Source organism: Ranitomeya variabilis, chromosome 4, assembly GCF_051348905.1.
Source record: "Ranitomeya variabilis isolate aRanVar5 chromosome 4, aRanVar5.hap1, whole genome shotgun sequence".
NCBI classification, from domain to species: Eukaryota; Metazoa; Chordata; class Amphibia; order Anura; family Dendrobatidae; genus Ranitomeya; species Ranitomeya variabilis.
The window spans coordinates 697975565-697992808 of NC_135235.1; the positions used below are offsets into that span (position 1 = coordinate 697975565).

At 47.1% G+C, this 17244-nt stretch overlaps 2 protein-coding genes across 5 annotated transcripts in view; one reads left to right on the plus strand and one right to left on the minus strand.

Annotated features, from left to right (window-relative positions):
- The window catches only part of LOC143767734 (uncharacterized), a 464270-nt gene that overhangs the window by 287316 nt on the left and 159710 nt on the right, over nucleotides 1–17244 (plus strand). The gene's annotated exons all lie outside the window — the stretch shown is intronic.
- Nucleotides 1–17244, minus strand: part of LOC143767736 (uncharacterized) — a 74929-nt gene that overhangs the window by 2975 nt on the left and 54710 nt on the right. For all 4 annotated transcript variants that reach the window (XM_077256241.1, XM_077256240.1, XM_077256242.1 and 1 more), the window contains exon 6: nucleotides 16309–16399. In XM_077256241.1, the coding sequence (XP_077112356.1) occupies nucleotides 16309–16399 (91 nt within the window). The remainder of the gene's footprint in view (nucleotides 1–16308; nucleotides 16400–17244) is intronic.

Here is a 17244-nt window from a genome sequence, read left to right on the forward strand (position 1 = left end):
TTCTTTGATTTGGGAGTGGCTATTTCTTGGTGCTCTTGCTGGCAGCTTGTGTCAGTGATAGTTTTGGGCTTGCTGGGACTGCTAACCTGTGAAACCCCAGTGTTCCTTTTGCTTCTGACCTCCCTTACCTGTACCTGACCTGTCTCCTGTACCTGACCTAGTGTGACTCTGGTGTGTATCCCCTCCATTTGTGACTTGGCTAAAACTCTGAATTCGTCTCCTGTTTTCCGTCTTTGTTACCACACGTCTGTCTGGCTTTTTGACCTTTTGGCTTACTCTGACTCCGTTCTCTGTCTCACTACTCTGGTACCTTTGCTCCTGGCTGGTCCTGACCCTCGGCTTTTATTTTGACCACGAGTTCTGTTTTCCCCTTTAAACTATACGATTACCAACCGTTAATGACTTGGCTTGTTTTGACCACTCTGTTGCCACGTGATGGCGCAGTGCAGCGTGTACTGGGCTGCTGTGCGGCAAGTGTGACCTCTTTTCCTCTCACCCACTCTCCCTCATGGAGTCTGTACATACCTGCATTGCCGCAGCATGACACTCCTTGACAGCACACCTGAGACACTTTTGTACAATGAAACACCTTAGGGAGGGACCACCGCTTGCAGCACCCTTCTACCAAAGGTTGGGTCAGCAGAGGATAGATCTAGCCGGTAATGTTTGAAAAAAGTTGAGGGTGAGGACTAGTGTTGAGCATTCCGATACTGCAAGTATCGGGTATCGGCCGATACTTGCTGTATCGGAATTTCCGATACCGAGATCCGATACTTTTGTGGTATCGGGTATCGGGTATCGCAACAACATTAATGTATTAATGTGTAAAAAAGAGAATTAAAATAAAAAATATCGCTATACTCACCTGTCCGACGCAGCCGGGACCTCAGCGAGGGAACCGGCAGCGTTGTTTGTTTAAATTTTGCGCTTTTACTTGGTTACGTGAAGTCCCGGCTTGTGATTGGTCAGGGCGGCCATGTTGCCGGGACGCGGACCAATCACAGCAAGCCGTGACGAAATTACGTCACGGCTTGCTGTGATTGGTCCGCGTCCCGGCAACATGGCCGCCATTAACCAATCACAAGCCGTGACGTCACGGGAGGCTGGACATGCGCGTATTTTGAAAAGCGCGCGTGTCCAGCCTCCAGTGACGTCTCGGCAACATGGCCGCCATTAACCAATCACAAGCCATGACGTCACGGGAGGCTGGACATGCGCGTATTTTGAAAAGCGCGCGTGTCCAGCCTCCAGTGACGTCCCGGCAACATGGCCGCCATTAACCAATCACAAGCCGGGACGTCACGGGAGGCTGGACACGCGCGTATTTTGAAAAGCGCGCGTGTCCAGCCTCCCGTGACGTCACGGCTTGTGATTGGTTAATGGCGGCCATGTTGCCGGGACGCGGACCAATCACAGCAAGCCGTGACGTAATTTCGTCACGGCTTGCTGTGATTGGTCCGCGTCCCGGCAACATGGCGCCGTGACCAATCATAAGCCGGGACGTCTGTCATGATCTCCATGGCCAGAGAACTAGCATAAGCCTCAATAGGAACAAGCTCTTGGAAGATGTAACTATACTGACCATGAACTAAACCTACCGCATCATCTAGAAGTAGCCAGGTAGCATGTCCTACTTTTTATCCCTATATGCCCAGCGCCGGCCGGAGAACTAAATAATGCTAGCAGAGGGAAATATAAGACCTGACTCACCTCTAGAGAAATGCCCAAAAAGGAGACAGAGGCCCCCCACATATATTGGCGGTGATATGAGATGAAACAACAAACGCAGCAGGAAAATAGTTTTAGCAAATTTGAGGTCCGCTTTCTAGATAGCAGAAGACAGAAAGCATACTTTCATGGTCAGTAGAAAACCCTAACAAAACACATCCAGAAATTACTTTAGGACTCTGGCATTAACTCATAATACCAGAGTGGCAATTCCTGATCAACAAGAGCTTTCCAGACACAGTAACGAAACTGCAGCTGTGAACTGGAACCAAAATACAAAAACAAAACATGGACGAATGTCCAACTTAACTAGTAGATGTCTGGGAGCAGGAACAAGCACAGAGAGGCTTCTGATAACATTGTTGACCGGCAAGCATCTAACAGAGAAGCCAGGTTATATAGCGACACCCAGATCTAATCAGAACAGGTGAACAGGGAAGATGATGTCACAAGTTCAATTCCACCAGTAGCCACCGGGGGAGCCCAGAATCCAAATTCACAACAGTACCCCCCCCTCAAGGAGGGGGCACCGAACCCTCACCAGAACCACCAGGGCGATCAGGATGGGCCCTATGAAAGGCACGAACCAGATCAGAGGCATGAACATCAGATGCAGTGACCCAAGAATTATCCTCCTGGCCGTATCCCTTCCACTTGACCAGATACTGGAGTCTCCGTCTGGAAACACGGGAGTCTAGGATTTTTTCCACAACGTACTCCAACTCACCCTCAACCAACACCGGAGCAGGAGGCTCAACGGAAGGCACAACCGGTGCCTCATACCTGCGCAATAACGACCGATGAAAAACGTTATGAATAGAAAAGGATGCAGGGAGGTCCAAACGGAAGGAAACAGGGTTAAGAATCTCCAATATTTTATACGGACCGATGAACCGAGGCTTAAACTTAGGAGATGAGACCCTCATAGGTACAAAACGAGAAGACAACCACACCAAATCTCCAACACAAAGCCGAGGACCAACACGACGGTGACGGTTGGCAAAAAGCTGAGTCTTCTCCTGGGACAACTTTAAATTGTCCATCACCTGCCCCCAGATATGATGCAATCTCTCCACCACCGCATCCACTCCAGGACAATCCGAGGATTCCATCTGACCGGAGGAAAATCGAGGGTGGAACCCCGAATTACAGAAAAACGGGGACACCAAAGTGGCAGAGCTGGCCCGATTATTGAGGGCGAACTCCGCCAATGGCAAAAAAGCAACCCAATCATCCTGGTCAGCAGACACAAAACACCTCAGATATGTCTCCAGGGTCTGATTAGTCCGCTCGGTCTGGCCATTAGTCTGAGGGTGAAAAGCAGACGAAAAAGACAAATCTATGCCCATCCTAGCACAGAATGCCCGCCAAAATCTAGACACAAATTGGGTTCCTCTGTCAGAAACGATATTCTCAGGAATACCATGCAAACGAACAACATTTTGAAAAAACAGGGGCACCAACTCGGAAGAAGAAGGCAATTTGGGCAGGGGAACCAAATGGACCATCTTAGAAAAACGGTCACACACCACCCAGATGACAGACATCTTCTGAGAAACAGGCAGATCTGAAATAAAATCCATCGAGATGTGTGTCCAAGGCCTCTTAGGAATAGGCAAGGGCAACAATAATCCACTAGCCCGAGAACAACAAGGCTTGGCCCGAGCACAAACGTCACAAGACTGCACAAAGCCTCGCACATCTCGTGACAGGGAAGGCCACCAGAAGGATCTTGCCACCAAATCCCTGGTACCAAAAATTCCAGGATGACCTGCCAATGCAGAAGAATGTACCTCAGAGATGACTCTACTGGTCCAATCATCAGGAACAAACAACCTATCAGGCGGACAACGATCCGGTCTATCCGCCTGAAACTCCTGCAAGGCCCGCCGCAGGTCTGGAGAAACGGCTGACAAGATAACTCCCTCCTTAAGAATACCTGTGGGGTCAGAGTTGCCGGGTGAATCAGGCTCAAAACTCCTAGAAAGGGCATCCGCCTTAACATTCTTAGAACCCGGTAGGTACGATACCACAAAATTAAACCGAGAGAAAAATAATGACCAGCGCGCCTGTCTAGGATTCAGGCGCCTGGCGGTCTCAAGATAGATCAAATTTTTGTGGTCAGTCAATACCACCACCTGATGTCTGGCCCCCTCGAGCCAATGGCGCCACTCCTCAAACGCCCACTTCATGGCCAAAAGCTCCCGATTCCCAACATCATAATTCCGCTCAGCGGGCGAAAATTTACGGGAAAAGAAGGCACAAGGCCTCATCACGGCGCAGTCAGAACTTTTCTGCGACAACACTGCCCCAGCCCCGATCTCAGAAGCGTCGACCTCAACCTGAAAAGGAAGAGTCACATCAGGCTGACGTAACACAGGGGCAGAAGAAAAACGGCGCTTAAGCTCCTGAAAGGCCTCCACAGCATCAGGGGACCAATTAGCAACATCAGCACCCTGTCTAGTCAAATCGGTCAATGGCTTAACGACATCCGAAAAACCAGAAATAAATCGACGATAAAAGTTGGCAAAGCCCAAAAATTTCTGAAGACTTTTAAGAGAAGAGGGCTGCGTCCAATCACAAATAGCTTGAACCTTGACAGGATCCATCTCAATGGAAGAGGGAGAAAAAATATATCCCAAAAAGGAAATTCTCTGAACCCCAAAAACGCACTTAGAACCCTTGACACACAGAGAATTAGACCGCAAAACCTGAAAAACCCTCTTAACTTGCCGGACATGAGAGTCCCAATCATCCGAAAAAATCAGAATATCATCCAGATACACTATCATAAATTTATCCAAAAAATCGCGGAAAATATCATGCATAAAGGACTGGAAGACTGAAGGGGCATTAGAAAGACCAAAAGGCATCACCAAATACTCAAAGTGGCCCTCGGGCGTATTAAATGCGGTTTTCCACTCATCCCCCTGCCTGATCCGCACCAAATTATACGCCCCACGGAGATCAATCTTAGAGAACCACTTGGCCCCCTTTATGCGAGCAAACAAATCAGTCAGCAACGGCAATGGGTATTGATATTTAACCGTGATTTTATTCAAAAGCCGATAATCAATACATGGTCTCAAAGAGCCGTCTTTTTTTGACACAAAGAAAAAACCGGCTCCTAAGGGAGATGACGATGGACGAATATGTCCCTTTTCCAAGGACTCCTTTATATATTCTCGCATAGCAGTATGTTCAGGCACAGACAGATTAAATAAACGACCCTTTGGGTATTTACTACCCGGAATTAAATCTATAGCACAATCGCACTCACGGTGCGGAGGTAGTGAACCCAGCTTGGGTTCTTCAAAGACGTCACGATAATCAGACAGGAACTCAGGGATTTCAGAGGGAATAGATGATGAAATGGACACCAAAGGTACGTCCCCATGAGTCCCCTTACATCCCCAGCTCAACACAGACATAGCTCTCCAGTCAAGGACTGGGTTGTGAGACTGCAGCCATGGCAATCCCAGCACCAAATCATCATGTAGATTATACAGCACCAGAAAACGAATAGTCTCCTGGTGATCCGGATTAATACACATAGTCACTTGTGTCCAGTATTGTGGTTTATTATTAGCCAATGGGGTGGAGTCAATCCCCTTCAGAGGAATAAGAGTCTCCAAAGGCTCTAAATCATACCCACAACGATTGGCAAAGGACCAATCCATAAGACTCAAAGCGGCGCCAGAGTCGATATAGGCGTCCGTAGTAATAGATGACAAAGAGCAAATCAGGGTCACAGACAAAATAAATTTAGACTGTAAAGTGCCAATGGGAACGGATTTATCAAGCTTTTTAGTACGCTTAAAGCATGCTGATATAATATGAGTAGAATCCCCACAATAGAAACACAACCCATTTTTCCGTCTAAAATTCTGCCGCTCGCTTCTGGACAGAATTCTATCACACTGCATGTTTTCTGGCGTCTTCTCAGTGGACACCGCCAGATGGTGCACTGGTTTGCGCTCCCGCAGACGCCTATCGATCTGAATGGCCATTGTCATGGACTCATTCAGACTTGCAGGCACAGGGAACCCCACCATAACATCCTTAATGGCATCAGAAAGACCCTCTCTGAAAGTAGCCGCCAAGGCACACTCATTCCACTGAGTAAGCACAGACCATTTACGGAATTTTTGGCAGTAAATTTCAGCTTCATCTTGCCCCTGCGATAGGGACATCAAAGTTTTTTCTGCCTGAAGTTCCAAATGAGGTTCCTCATACAGCAAGCCCAAGGCCAGAAAAAACGCATCCACATTGCGCAACGCAGGATCCCCTGGTGCCAATGCAAAAGCCCAATCTTGAGGGTCGCCGCGGAGCAAGGAAATCACAATCCCAACCTGCTGTGCAGGGTCTCCAGCAGAACGAGATTTCAGGGACAAAAATAACTTACAATTATTTCTAAAATTCTGAAAGCTAGATCTATTCCCTGAGAAGAATTCCGGCAAAGGAATTCTCGGCTCTGATACCGGAGCATGAACAACAAAATCTTGCAAACTTTGTACTTTCGTGGCGAGATTATTCAAACCTGCAGTTACACTCTGTAGATCCATTATAGACAGGTGAACATAGAGCCATTCAAAGATTAGAAGGAGAGAGAAAAAAAAAAAAGACTGCAGCATAGACAGACTGGCAAGTGATCCAATTAAGAGCACACTAACTACTAGAGAAAAAAAAAAAAAAAAAAAAAAAAAAAAAAAAATTTTCAGCAGACTTCTTATTTCTCTCCTTTCTCAGCCAAGGATTTTAACCCTTTAGTGGGCCGGTCAACCTGTCATGATCTCCATGGCCAGAGAACTAGCATAAGCCTCAATAGGAACAAGCTCTTGGAAGATGTAACTATACTGACCATGAACTAAACCTACCGCATCATCTAGAAGTAGCCAGGTAGCATGTCCTACTTTTTATCCCTATATGCCCAGCGCCGGCCGGAGAACTAAATAATGCTAGCAGAGGGAAATATAAGACCTGACTCACCTCTAGAGAAATGCCCAAAAAGGAGACAGAGGCCCCCCACATATATTGGCGGTGATATGAGATGAAACAACAAACGCAGCAGGAAAATAGTTTTAGCAAATTTGAGGTCCGCTTTCTAGATAGCAGAAGACAGAAAGCATACTTTCATGGTCAGTAGAAAACCCTAACAAAACACATCCAGAAATTACTTTAGGACTCTGGCATTAACTCATAATACCAGAGTGGCAATTCCTGATCAACAAGAGCTTTCCAGACACAGTAACGAAACTGCAGCTGTGAACTGGAACCAAAATACAAAAACAAAACATGGACGAATGTCCAACTTAACTAGTAGATGTCTGGGAGCAGGAACAAGCACAGAGAGGCTTCTGATAACATTGTTGACCGGCAAGCATCTAACAGAGAAGCCAGGTTATATAGCGACACCCAGATCTAATCAGAACAGGTGAACAGGGAAGATGATGTCACAAGTTCAATTCCACCAGTAGCCACCGGGGGAGCCCAGAATCCAAATTCACAACAGACGTCACTGGAGGCTGGACACGCGCGCTTTTCAAAATACGCGCATGTCCAGCCTCCCGTGACGTCACGGCTTGTGATTGGTTAATGGCGGCCATGTTGCCGGGACGCGGACCAATCACAGCAAGCCGTGACGTAATTTCGTCACGGCTTGCTGTGATTGGTCCGCGTCCCGGCAACATGGCCGCCCTGACCAATCACAAGCCGGGACCTCACGTAACCAAGTAAAAGCGCGAATTTTAAACAAACAACGCTGCCGGTTCCCTCGCTGAGGTCCCGGCTGCGTCGGACAGGTGAGTATAGCGATATTTTTTATTTTAATTCTTTCTTTTACACATTAATATGGTTCCCAGGGCCTGAAGGAGAGTTTCCTCTCCTTCAGACCCTGGGAACCATCAGGAATACCGTCCGATACCTGAGTCCCATTGACTTGTATTGGTATCGGGTATCGGTATCGGATTGGATCCGATACTTTGCCGGTATCGGCCGATACTTTCCGATACCGATACTTTCAAGTATCGGACGGTATCGCTCAACACTAGTGAGGACCAGGTAGTGGCATTACAAATTTGATCAATTGATACCTCAGCCTTTTCTGCCCAGGAGATAGCCACGGCTCTGGTGGAATGAGCATTGATGCCTTCAGGAACCGGAGTGACACTAGAAGAGTAGGATAAACTAATGGCCTCCCTGATCCATCTGGCAATGGTACTTTTAGCTACTCCGCTCCCTCTTCTGCTACCCTGAAAGGCTACGAATAGAGTCTAGTCTTTCCTCCACTGCCTGGTCTTGGACATGTATTGCAACATGGACCTCCTTATGTGTAACATATGGAACATTTGTTCTCCAGGATTCCTAGGATTATTACAGAATGGTGGTAAAGTAATCTCCTGACTCTTATGGAATTTAAGGACTTCATTGGGGAGATATGCCATATCTGGTCTTAGAACTATTGTGTCATCGAATACTTGGAGGGCATATAGACAGGGCCTGTAAGGCAACAGAGCAGATTTGTCCCAATTTATATACAAGCCGGAGTATTTACTAAAGGCGTCTATAGTGGAGATCACTTGTGGTAATGTTTCCTCTGCCTTGTCCATAAATATCACCATATCGTCAGCGTATAAGCCGATGGTGTCCACCCGACCAGCTATATCTATGCCCCTAACACCAGTAGAGGATCTCATACGTATTGCCAACGCCTCTATCGCAAGGGCAAAAAGAGCTGGCGAGAGGGGGCACCCTTGACGAGTCCCCCTGAATAGCAAAAGAGGTTTAGAGATAGAATTATTTATAATTATACGTGCCTTAGGATTCATATATAATATATTGATCCATCTCAGGAACTTATCCCCGAAGCCATATCTCTGTAAGCATGCTGACAAAAAGGGCCATTCCAGAGAATCGAAAGCCTTGGCCGCGTCCAGGGATGCTAATGCCCAGTTGTTATCTGGGACCAGAGAGCTATATTGAATTATTGATTGAACTCGCCTGATATTAATAGAGGTATTTTTACCTGGCATAAAGCCAGTTTGATCTGGGTGAACAAGATCCAATATAATGGAATTCAGTCTAATGGCCAGAATTTTAGTGAAAATCTTATAATCCACATTGACCAATGATATGGGTCGATAGGAGCCACATTCCAGAGGGTCCTTCCCTTCTTTTTTAAGTATGACAATATTTGCCTCATAGAAAGTTTCGGGCATGCATCCTCCCTCCCATATACCCTGGAATACTTTCAATAGGAGCGGTGCTAGTATATCCTTGTATCTCTTATATAACTCAACAGGGAACCCATCTGGCCCAGGAGCTTTTCCAGAGGACATGTCCATTATAGCATGCTCTACCTCTTCCAACGTGAACTTAGCATCCATAAAGTCTCGCTGAGTGGGACTCAATGTGGGAAATGTAATATCTGATAGATAATCCATACATTGCGAAACGCCAAGACCACTTTTGGAGTTATATAGCGACTCATAATAATCATAGAAACATTGAAGTATTTCTTCCGTCGTGGATATCAATGAGTCATTAGGCGCGCAAATCTGCAAAATTGTATTAGATGTGCTATGCTGACGCACCAGATAGGCTAGAAATTTACCGGTTTGATTTCCCAACTCAAAATATGACTGGCGTGTAAAAAACAGCTTACGTTTGGACTTAGTGTCCATATGTTGAGTATACAATCTCTGTGAGGTCAACCACTCTATTCTATTACCATTAGTTTGGTCAGATATATACGCAGCTTCTGCATCTTTCAGTCTTTGTTCCACTCCATCATCCTCTCTCGAGGTCACTCTTTTTATATACGAGATTGAGGAAGACAGACATCCTCTTAAGTATGCCTTAAGAGTATCCCAGAATACATTGACATTCTGGGGCTCTGGGTGAGATGAAATGAAGCAGTTCAACTGGTCCCCTGTTCTGTCACTATGATCCATAAGCTTCAACCAGAAGGGATTCAGCTTCAAGACCACGCCGCTCCTCGGTTGCCCAAATCTAAGTTTAAGTATAATCGGGCTGTGGTCTGATACCCCTCTGTTACCATGTTCCACACTTTCCACCCACGTCGCCAACCCACCAGAACTAAATATACAGGTCCTTCTCAAAAAATTAGCATATAGTGTTAAATTTCATTATTTACCATAATGTAATGATTACAATTAAACTTTCATATATTATAGATTCATTATCCACCAACTGAAATTTGTCAGGTCTTTTATTGTTTTAATACTGATGATTTTGGCCTACAACTCCTGATAACCCAAAAAACCTGTCTCAATAAATTAGCATATTTCAACCGTCCAAGCAAATAAAAGTGTTTTTTAATAACAAACAAAAAAACCATCAAATAATAATGTTCAGTTATGCACTCAATACTTGGTCGGGAATCCTTTGGCAGAAATGACTGCTTCAATGCGGCGTGGCATGGAGGCAATCAGCCTGTGACACTGCTGAGATGTTATGGAGGCCCAGGATGCTTCAATAGCGGCCTTAAGCTCATCCAGAGTGTTGGGTCTTGCGTCTCTCAACTTTCTCTTCACAATATCCCACAGATTGTCTATGGGGTTCAGGTCAGGAGAGTTGGCAGGCCAATTGAGCACAGTAATACCATGGTCAGTAAACCATTTACCAGTGGTTTTGGCACTGTGAGCAGGTGCCAGGTCGTGCTGAAAAATGAAATCTTCATCTCCATAAAGCATTTCAGCCGATGGAAGCATGAAGTGCTCCAAAATCTCCTGACCAACACCAGCAGCTGACATGGCACCCCACACCATCACTGACTGGGTACTTGACACTGGACTTCAGGCATTTTGGCATTTCCTTCTCCCCAGTCTTCCTCCAGACTCTGGCACCTTGATTTCCGAATGACATGCAAAATTTGCTTTCATCAGAAAAAAGTACTTGGGACCACTTAGCAACAGTCCAGTGCTGCTTCTCTGTAGCCCAGGTCAGGCGCTTCTGCCGCTGTTTCTGGTTCAAAAGTGGCTTTACCTGGGGAATGCGGCACCTGTAGCCCATTTCCTGCACACGCCTGTGCACGGTGGCTCTGGATGTTTCCACACCAGACTCAGTCCACTGCTTCCTCAGGTTCCCCAAGGTCTGGAATCGGTCCTTCTCCACAATCTTCCTCAGGGTCCGGTCACCTCTTCTCGTTGTACAGCATTTTCTGCCACATTGTTTCCTTCCAACAGACTTACCATTGAGGTGCCTTGATACAGCACTCTGGGAACAGCCTATTTGTTGAGAAATTTCTTTCTGGGTCTTACCCTCTTGCTTGAGGGTGTCAATGATGGCCTTCTTGACATCTGTCAGGTCGCTAGTCTTACCCATGATGGGGGTTTTGAGTAATGAACCAGGCAGGGAGTTTTTAAAAGCCTCAGGTATCTTTTGCATGTGTTTAGAGTTAATTAGTTGATTCAGAAGATTAGGGTAATAGGTCGTTTAGAGAACCTTTTCTTGATATGCTAATTTATTGAGACAGGTTTTTTGGGTTATCAGGAGTTGTAGGCCAAAATCATCAGTATTAAAACAATAAAAGACCTGACAAATTTCAGTTGGTGGATAATGAATCTATAATATATGAAAGTTTAATTGTAATCATTACATTATGGTAAATAATGAAATTTAACACTATATGCTAATTTTTTGAGAAGGACCTGTATAATCTATGCGGGATAAAGACCGTTTAGTAGATGAGTGGCAAGTATATCCCTTCACTCCTGGGTGGCGCATCCGCCACAAATCCAACCATCCACTACCTTCCATAAATGACGCCAACTGAGTCAGGGCTGAAGAGGAGAGTTCCCCAGATCCCTCATCATCCAATCTCAATCTATCAAGGCTATTATCCATAACCAAATTGAAGTCTCCCATACAGATAACTTGCGCATCTGGGTAATTTAGAGCAAAGCTCATTGCCATCCGGAGAATTGAGAGATTAGCTGGAGGAGGGTTGTAGACACATAGAATTACGTATTCCCTAGAATCAATTAGCGCATGCACAAAAACAAATTGACCCTCAGAATCCCTTCGGGCCTCTCTAGCCTCCCATCTAACATCTCTGTGTATTAGTAACGAGACTCCTCTCGAGTAACTAGTATGGAAAGCGTGGATATGCCATTGCACCCATGGTTTCTGCACACACCGAGCCGTATCCCTGGTCAGGTGCGTCTCCATCAAGGCTACTATATGGGGATGATAACGTTTGATCTGCGAGAAAACCTTAATTTTCTTTCGAGGAGATTTTATACCTCGTATATTCCATGTCAAACACACCATCTCAGAACCCATACCTACTTATCCAAATATGAAATACATTATCACTCAGGCAGAGGTTAAGGATAAAACACAGAGAACAAGAATGCTGTCGGCGGCAGTTACTACAGAAATAACAAATAAAACCAATAGGAAAGAAAAGATAAAACAAAAACCAACAATATAGGAGCAACATCCTGTGCTCCCATTATCAAAAAGACAAGGGGATACCCTCGCTGGAATCAGCGTCCGGTATTGTTGGTAATCTGGACATCTCCAGAGAGAGCTCTTTGTTAAAGGATCATAAGAATTTTACTGAATTAGATGTATTCAGGATTCTTTTGCACAAGACACCCCATGAGATCGCAGCCATTCAGCCACTTCCGCTGGATCCGTGAAGAACACAGAAGAGCCTTTGTGAACAACTTGGAGTCGGGCCGGGTAGATCATTGAATAGATGATGTTTCTATCCCTGAGTTGCTTCTTGATCTCCATAAATCTGGCTCTTTGCTTTTGAAGTTCCATGGAAAAATCCGGAAAGATAGAAATTACAGAATTATTAAATTTAATGGGGCTTTTTTGCCGTGCCAGTCGCAGAATAGCGTCTCTGTCCTTGCAATTGAGGAACCGTGCCAGAAAAGGTCTAGGTGGGGCCCCGGGGAAGAAGAGGTTTTGTGGGCACTCGGTGGGCTCTTTCCACAGCAAATGTTGAAGAAAATTCGTCTCCCAGAGTGGATTTGAGCCACTCCTCCAGAAAAGCCTGAGGTTGTTGACCCTCTGAGCGTTCTGGTAGGCCAATAATTCAAATATTGTTCCGGCGTAGTCTGTTCTCCAGATCATCAGCCTTTTGTTTCCAGGCGTTGATAGAGCCCGCCACTTTTGTCAGTTTGGCCTCCATGGATGCAATGGTATCTTCAGCACGGGATACCCTCGTCTCCACCTCTGTAATGCGCCCCTTCATAGCCTGCATATCCTGAAGGAGGCGACCCACCTCAGTATGTACATCCTCTATTTTTTCAGTGAGGGATGCTCTAGTTAGAGAAATAGTTGCATTAATTGGTCAGACGCTTGTTTAAGCGTCAGTTCCTCCTGGTCATTTCCCTCCGCGCCATCAGAGGGACGACTTTTACGTTGCATTTGAGAGGAGTTATTCCTAAGGGTCCGCATGTTATCAGATGGATCAATTCTGGCAAACTCTTTTAATTTTTCAGCTGCCCCGGAACCCTTTGTGCGTTGCATGGTTAATAAGGTCAGAGTTATAGATTGTGCAGACACAGCAGGCTATAAGAGGATGGTATCTGCAGTGAACTGAAATGTTATAGGCAGGAGAGTGGTAACTGCAGAGGCTCCACTAAGGTGCTGTGCACCAGGAAGGACTCACTGTGCCCGTAGTAGTGGCAGCCAGGAAGGGGGGTCCAGGGGCCCTCCAAAGTAGTAGTGCTGATAGGCAGAGCGTCTTTATTAAAGGTGTGGGGGAGCACAGGGCCCAATTCTTTCAGGGCACACTCCGCACTTCCCCCCAATATGTCCAGGGTGTCTATTCGCTCACTCACCCACACAGCGCTGCAAGGATGAGAAGATGGCGCCGCATCTCCAACTGCCGGAGCGCGCGCTCAGAAGCCGGCCGCCGCTCCACACAGACACCGCCTCCGCTCGAGCCTCCCTGCTCCCGGTGCACAGCAGGCTCCCAGCACTCACCGCAAGTGCTGGCGATCACCCGAGAGTCGGGGTAAGGATTTGTCCTCCGCAGGGAACAGCACCGCGATTCCCCTCAATAGAGCGCGTGCTGTTGAAAATGGCCGCCTCCCCGCCGTGTACTCATCCAGGGCTCCTTGATCTCCGGAGTTTCTCGGCCACAACGGTGTCCCCACAGGGTCCAGCAGAGTCACCTGGAACCAGAGGGGTCCAGCAGCGGCGAATATATCACCGTATTCAGGGGTCTTAAGTGCAGGATATTATAAGGATTCAGGAGCTCTCCCGTGATGCGTCCTCACTCCTTCACTACATAGCCACGTCCCCTGGCTATTAATCTTGCAGAATCTGCTGAGGAATCTGCCAAAAAAAAAACTGCTGGTCCATGTACTAGGGTCAAATTTGCTAGGATGTCGTCTCTTGGTATTTTATTCCTCAGCTGATCCTCTATCTGCTGTAGCCAGATCATAATCATGAGAGCAAGGGCAGTACAAGTCCCAGCTATTGCTGGTTTTAATCCCCCTGCCGATGCTTCCCAGATGTGTCTTAAGAAGCTATCTGCTTTTTTGTCAAGTGGATCTTTTAGTACGCCAGAGTATTCTAACGGAAGAGATGATTTTTTTTTAAAGATCTGGCCATGGCGTCATCAATTTTATGGATTTTATCCCAAGTTTCAGAGTCTTTCTCCTCAAAGGGGTACCTCCTCTTTGCTGAAGAAGGTAAGGTGGTCGACCTCTTAGGTTTTCTCCACTCCTTATCAATCAATGCTTTTATTTTTGCATTGACAGGGAACGTGCGTTTTCTTTTCTCCTCCAAACCCCCGAACATAACATCTTCTAATGACCTAGGTGTTTTTTCCTCCTTTAGGCCCATTGCATCCCTGACTGCTTTAATCAATCTCTCTACATCTTCAGTTGGGAAACATGGTCAACCCCCTATGTCACTGTCCGAGGAGGATTCTGAGGACTGGGGGGAGGAGGAGGTGGCAGAGGGAGACAGGGATCTTTCCCGACCTTCCTGTCCTAGAGAGGCCTCCGAATCCGTAGGTACCTTGCGGCTTCTTTTTCTCATTTTGTTAAGGGCTATTTTTAAGGAGTCTTTTATTTCCGCCTGTATTATGGCCCTAAGGCTAGTGGCGAAACTAGGGGTTTCTTCTTGTATGGTCTTATTGATGCAGTTAGAGCAGAGATCCTTCTGCCACTGAACTGCAAGCGGGTCTTGGCGAAGGGCACAAATTCTGTTCTTTGTTTTACCGCTAGACTTCCTTGACCCCTAGTAACCAAGCAGAAAAATGTACCCTGTTACCATAAGAGTGACATTCACGTAGATCACTCACCACCGCTGTCAATCAAGGGTACCGGTTTCAGAGGCTGGTCAGATGCACGTACAGCGTCCCTCCTGGACGCCGAGGAGTCTTGCCGGACAGGACGACTGCTGCTCCTAGCACTCGAGCGGCTACTTTTCCTGGAATGCTGGTGGCTCGGCAAGGCATCTTGTGATAGCTCCTGCTGCTGCTGTGGCTCCTGCTGCCCCAATTCTATGGTGAAGTTCTGGGCATGAGTGCGTCTTCTGTGGTCATCCCCCATTTATGAGGGAACTACACTCCCCGCCTCCTTCGGTGCCCAATGGTTGTCCCTCCCCCCTCTGTCACGCCGCCGGGATCATTTTAGCCGGCCGGCGTTTTCTTCATGGGTGCCGCCATCTTGGATCCGGCGCCCGTTACCGACTTGCGCATGATGTCAGATGCGCTACCTGGGAGCGGCTGGAGCTCCAGGATGCCGGCAGAGGGGAGAGGGCGGCGTTGCAGCCACGGAGGAGACCAGGACACCCGACTGTGCTGTACCAACGCCCGTTTGGACACTAAGGCCAAGAGGACCGGCAGACAGCGCATCCAGCACCCAAGGACCAGCGCACAGGCAATGCTTGTTCTTCCACGCTGGGACGGGAGTGGGTAAGTAGGAAAAAATCTTCCGCCGTGTTCCGCACGAGGGTCCCTGTCAGGACAGGAAACCCAACTGAAGCGATGGAGAGGTACCGCCATTTTATTTTCAGTAGGGTTCCTGTCCTGACTGGGTGGATCCCCTCTCTCAGGTGTGCTGTCATGGGGGAAGGGAAAAACTAGCTGCTAACACTGCCAGCATCAGGAGAAGCCTCTCTGATCTGTTACAGTGTCAAAATGGCGCTAAAACAAGATGTCCGCTATTTATATGGAGAGGGACATGTGATTTCAGCAGCTAATGACACAAGTCGTTGTGTCAGGACATTGTGGATGCTTCCTGCGCCCTGATTGGCTAGTCGCAATGTGCACACATAAAGCTAGGGGTAAAAAAATTACTTTTTCCAAGCACACCGCGCCTCTGAGCTCTGCAAACCCCTCCCCTCATCAAACACGTGTCCCACGCTCATGAAACACCACTATTATGGTTGCAAAAGAGCTAAAAATACTTTTGTGGCAACGCACATATCTTCCTGCACTTTTTAACTGAATGTTTCCGATTTTTTAATATTTCATAAAATTTTGCTTGTGTTTCCGATTACGAATCTAAAGGTGCCATATTCATGCCAAATTTATGCCTGACGATCGTTTTCCGAAAAAATTCGCTCATCATTACTACTCACCTGGGTAGTCATATGTAGGAATCTCCTCTTTACACCGCTCATCATCCCTCACATATTTCTCTGTAGTATTAATATGGGTCAGATCTTCACCCTGAAACAAATATTGTAAAAGTCACAGACAGATGGAGAATTCACATCTATGATTAGCTCTAATCCTGCCATCTCCACCATTCTCATTACACAAGTATAAAACATATACCGTATATACTCGAGTATAAGCCGAGATTTTCAGCCCAAATTTTTGGGCTGAAAGTGCCCCTCTCGGCTTATACTCGAGTCACAGTCGGCGGTGGGGTCGGCGGGTGAGGGGGAGAGGGCGCTGAGGCATACTCACCTAGTCCCGGTGATCCTGGCGCTCCCCCTGCCTGTCACACTGTCTTCGGGTGCCGCAGCTCTTCCCCTGTTCAGCGGTCACGTGGGACCGCTCATTAGAGAAATGATTATGGACTCCACTCCCATAGGGGTGGAGCCGCAAATTCATTTCTCTAATAATGGATGCCGGTGACCGCTGACAGAGGAAGAGCTGCGGCACCCGAAGACAGTGTGACAGGCAGGGGGAGCGCCAGGAGCGCCGGGACTAGGTGAGTATTTTATATTCACCTGTCCACGTTCCAACCGCCGGGCGCCGATCCGTCTTCGCGTCCTCTTGTTCTGACTGTGCAGGTCAGAGGGCGCGATGACGCATATAGTGTGTGCGCCGCCCTCTGCCTGATCAGTCAGTGCAGAGAGACGCCGGGACGGGACGCTGAGGAGCTGCAAGCAAGAGAGGTGAGTATGTGTTTTTTTTTTTTTATTGCAGCAGCAGCGTTATATATGGCACAGATTTATGTGGAGTATCTATGGGGCAACGGTGCAGAGCACTATATATATGGCACATCTATGGGGCAACGGTGCAGAGCATTATATATGGCACAGATTTATATGGCACATCTATGG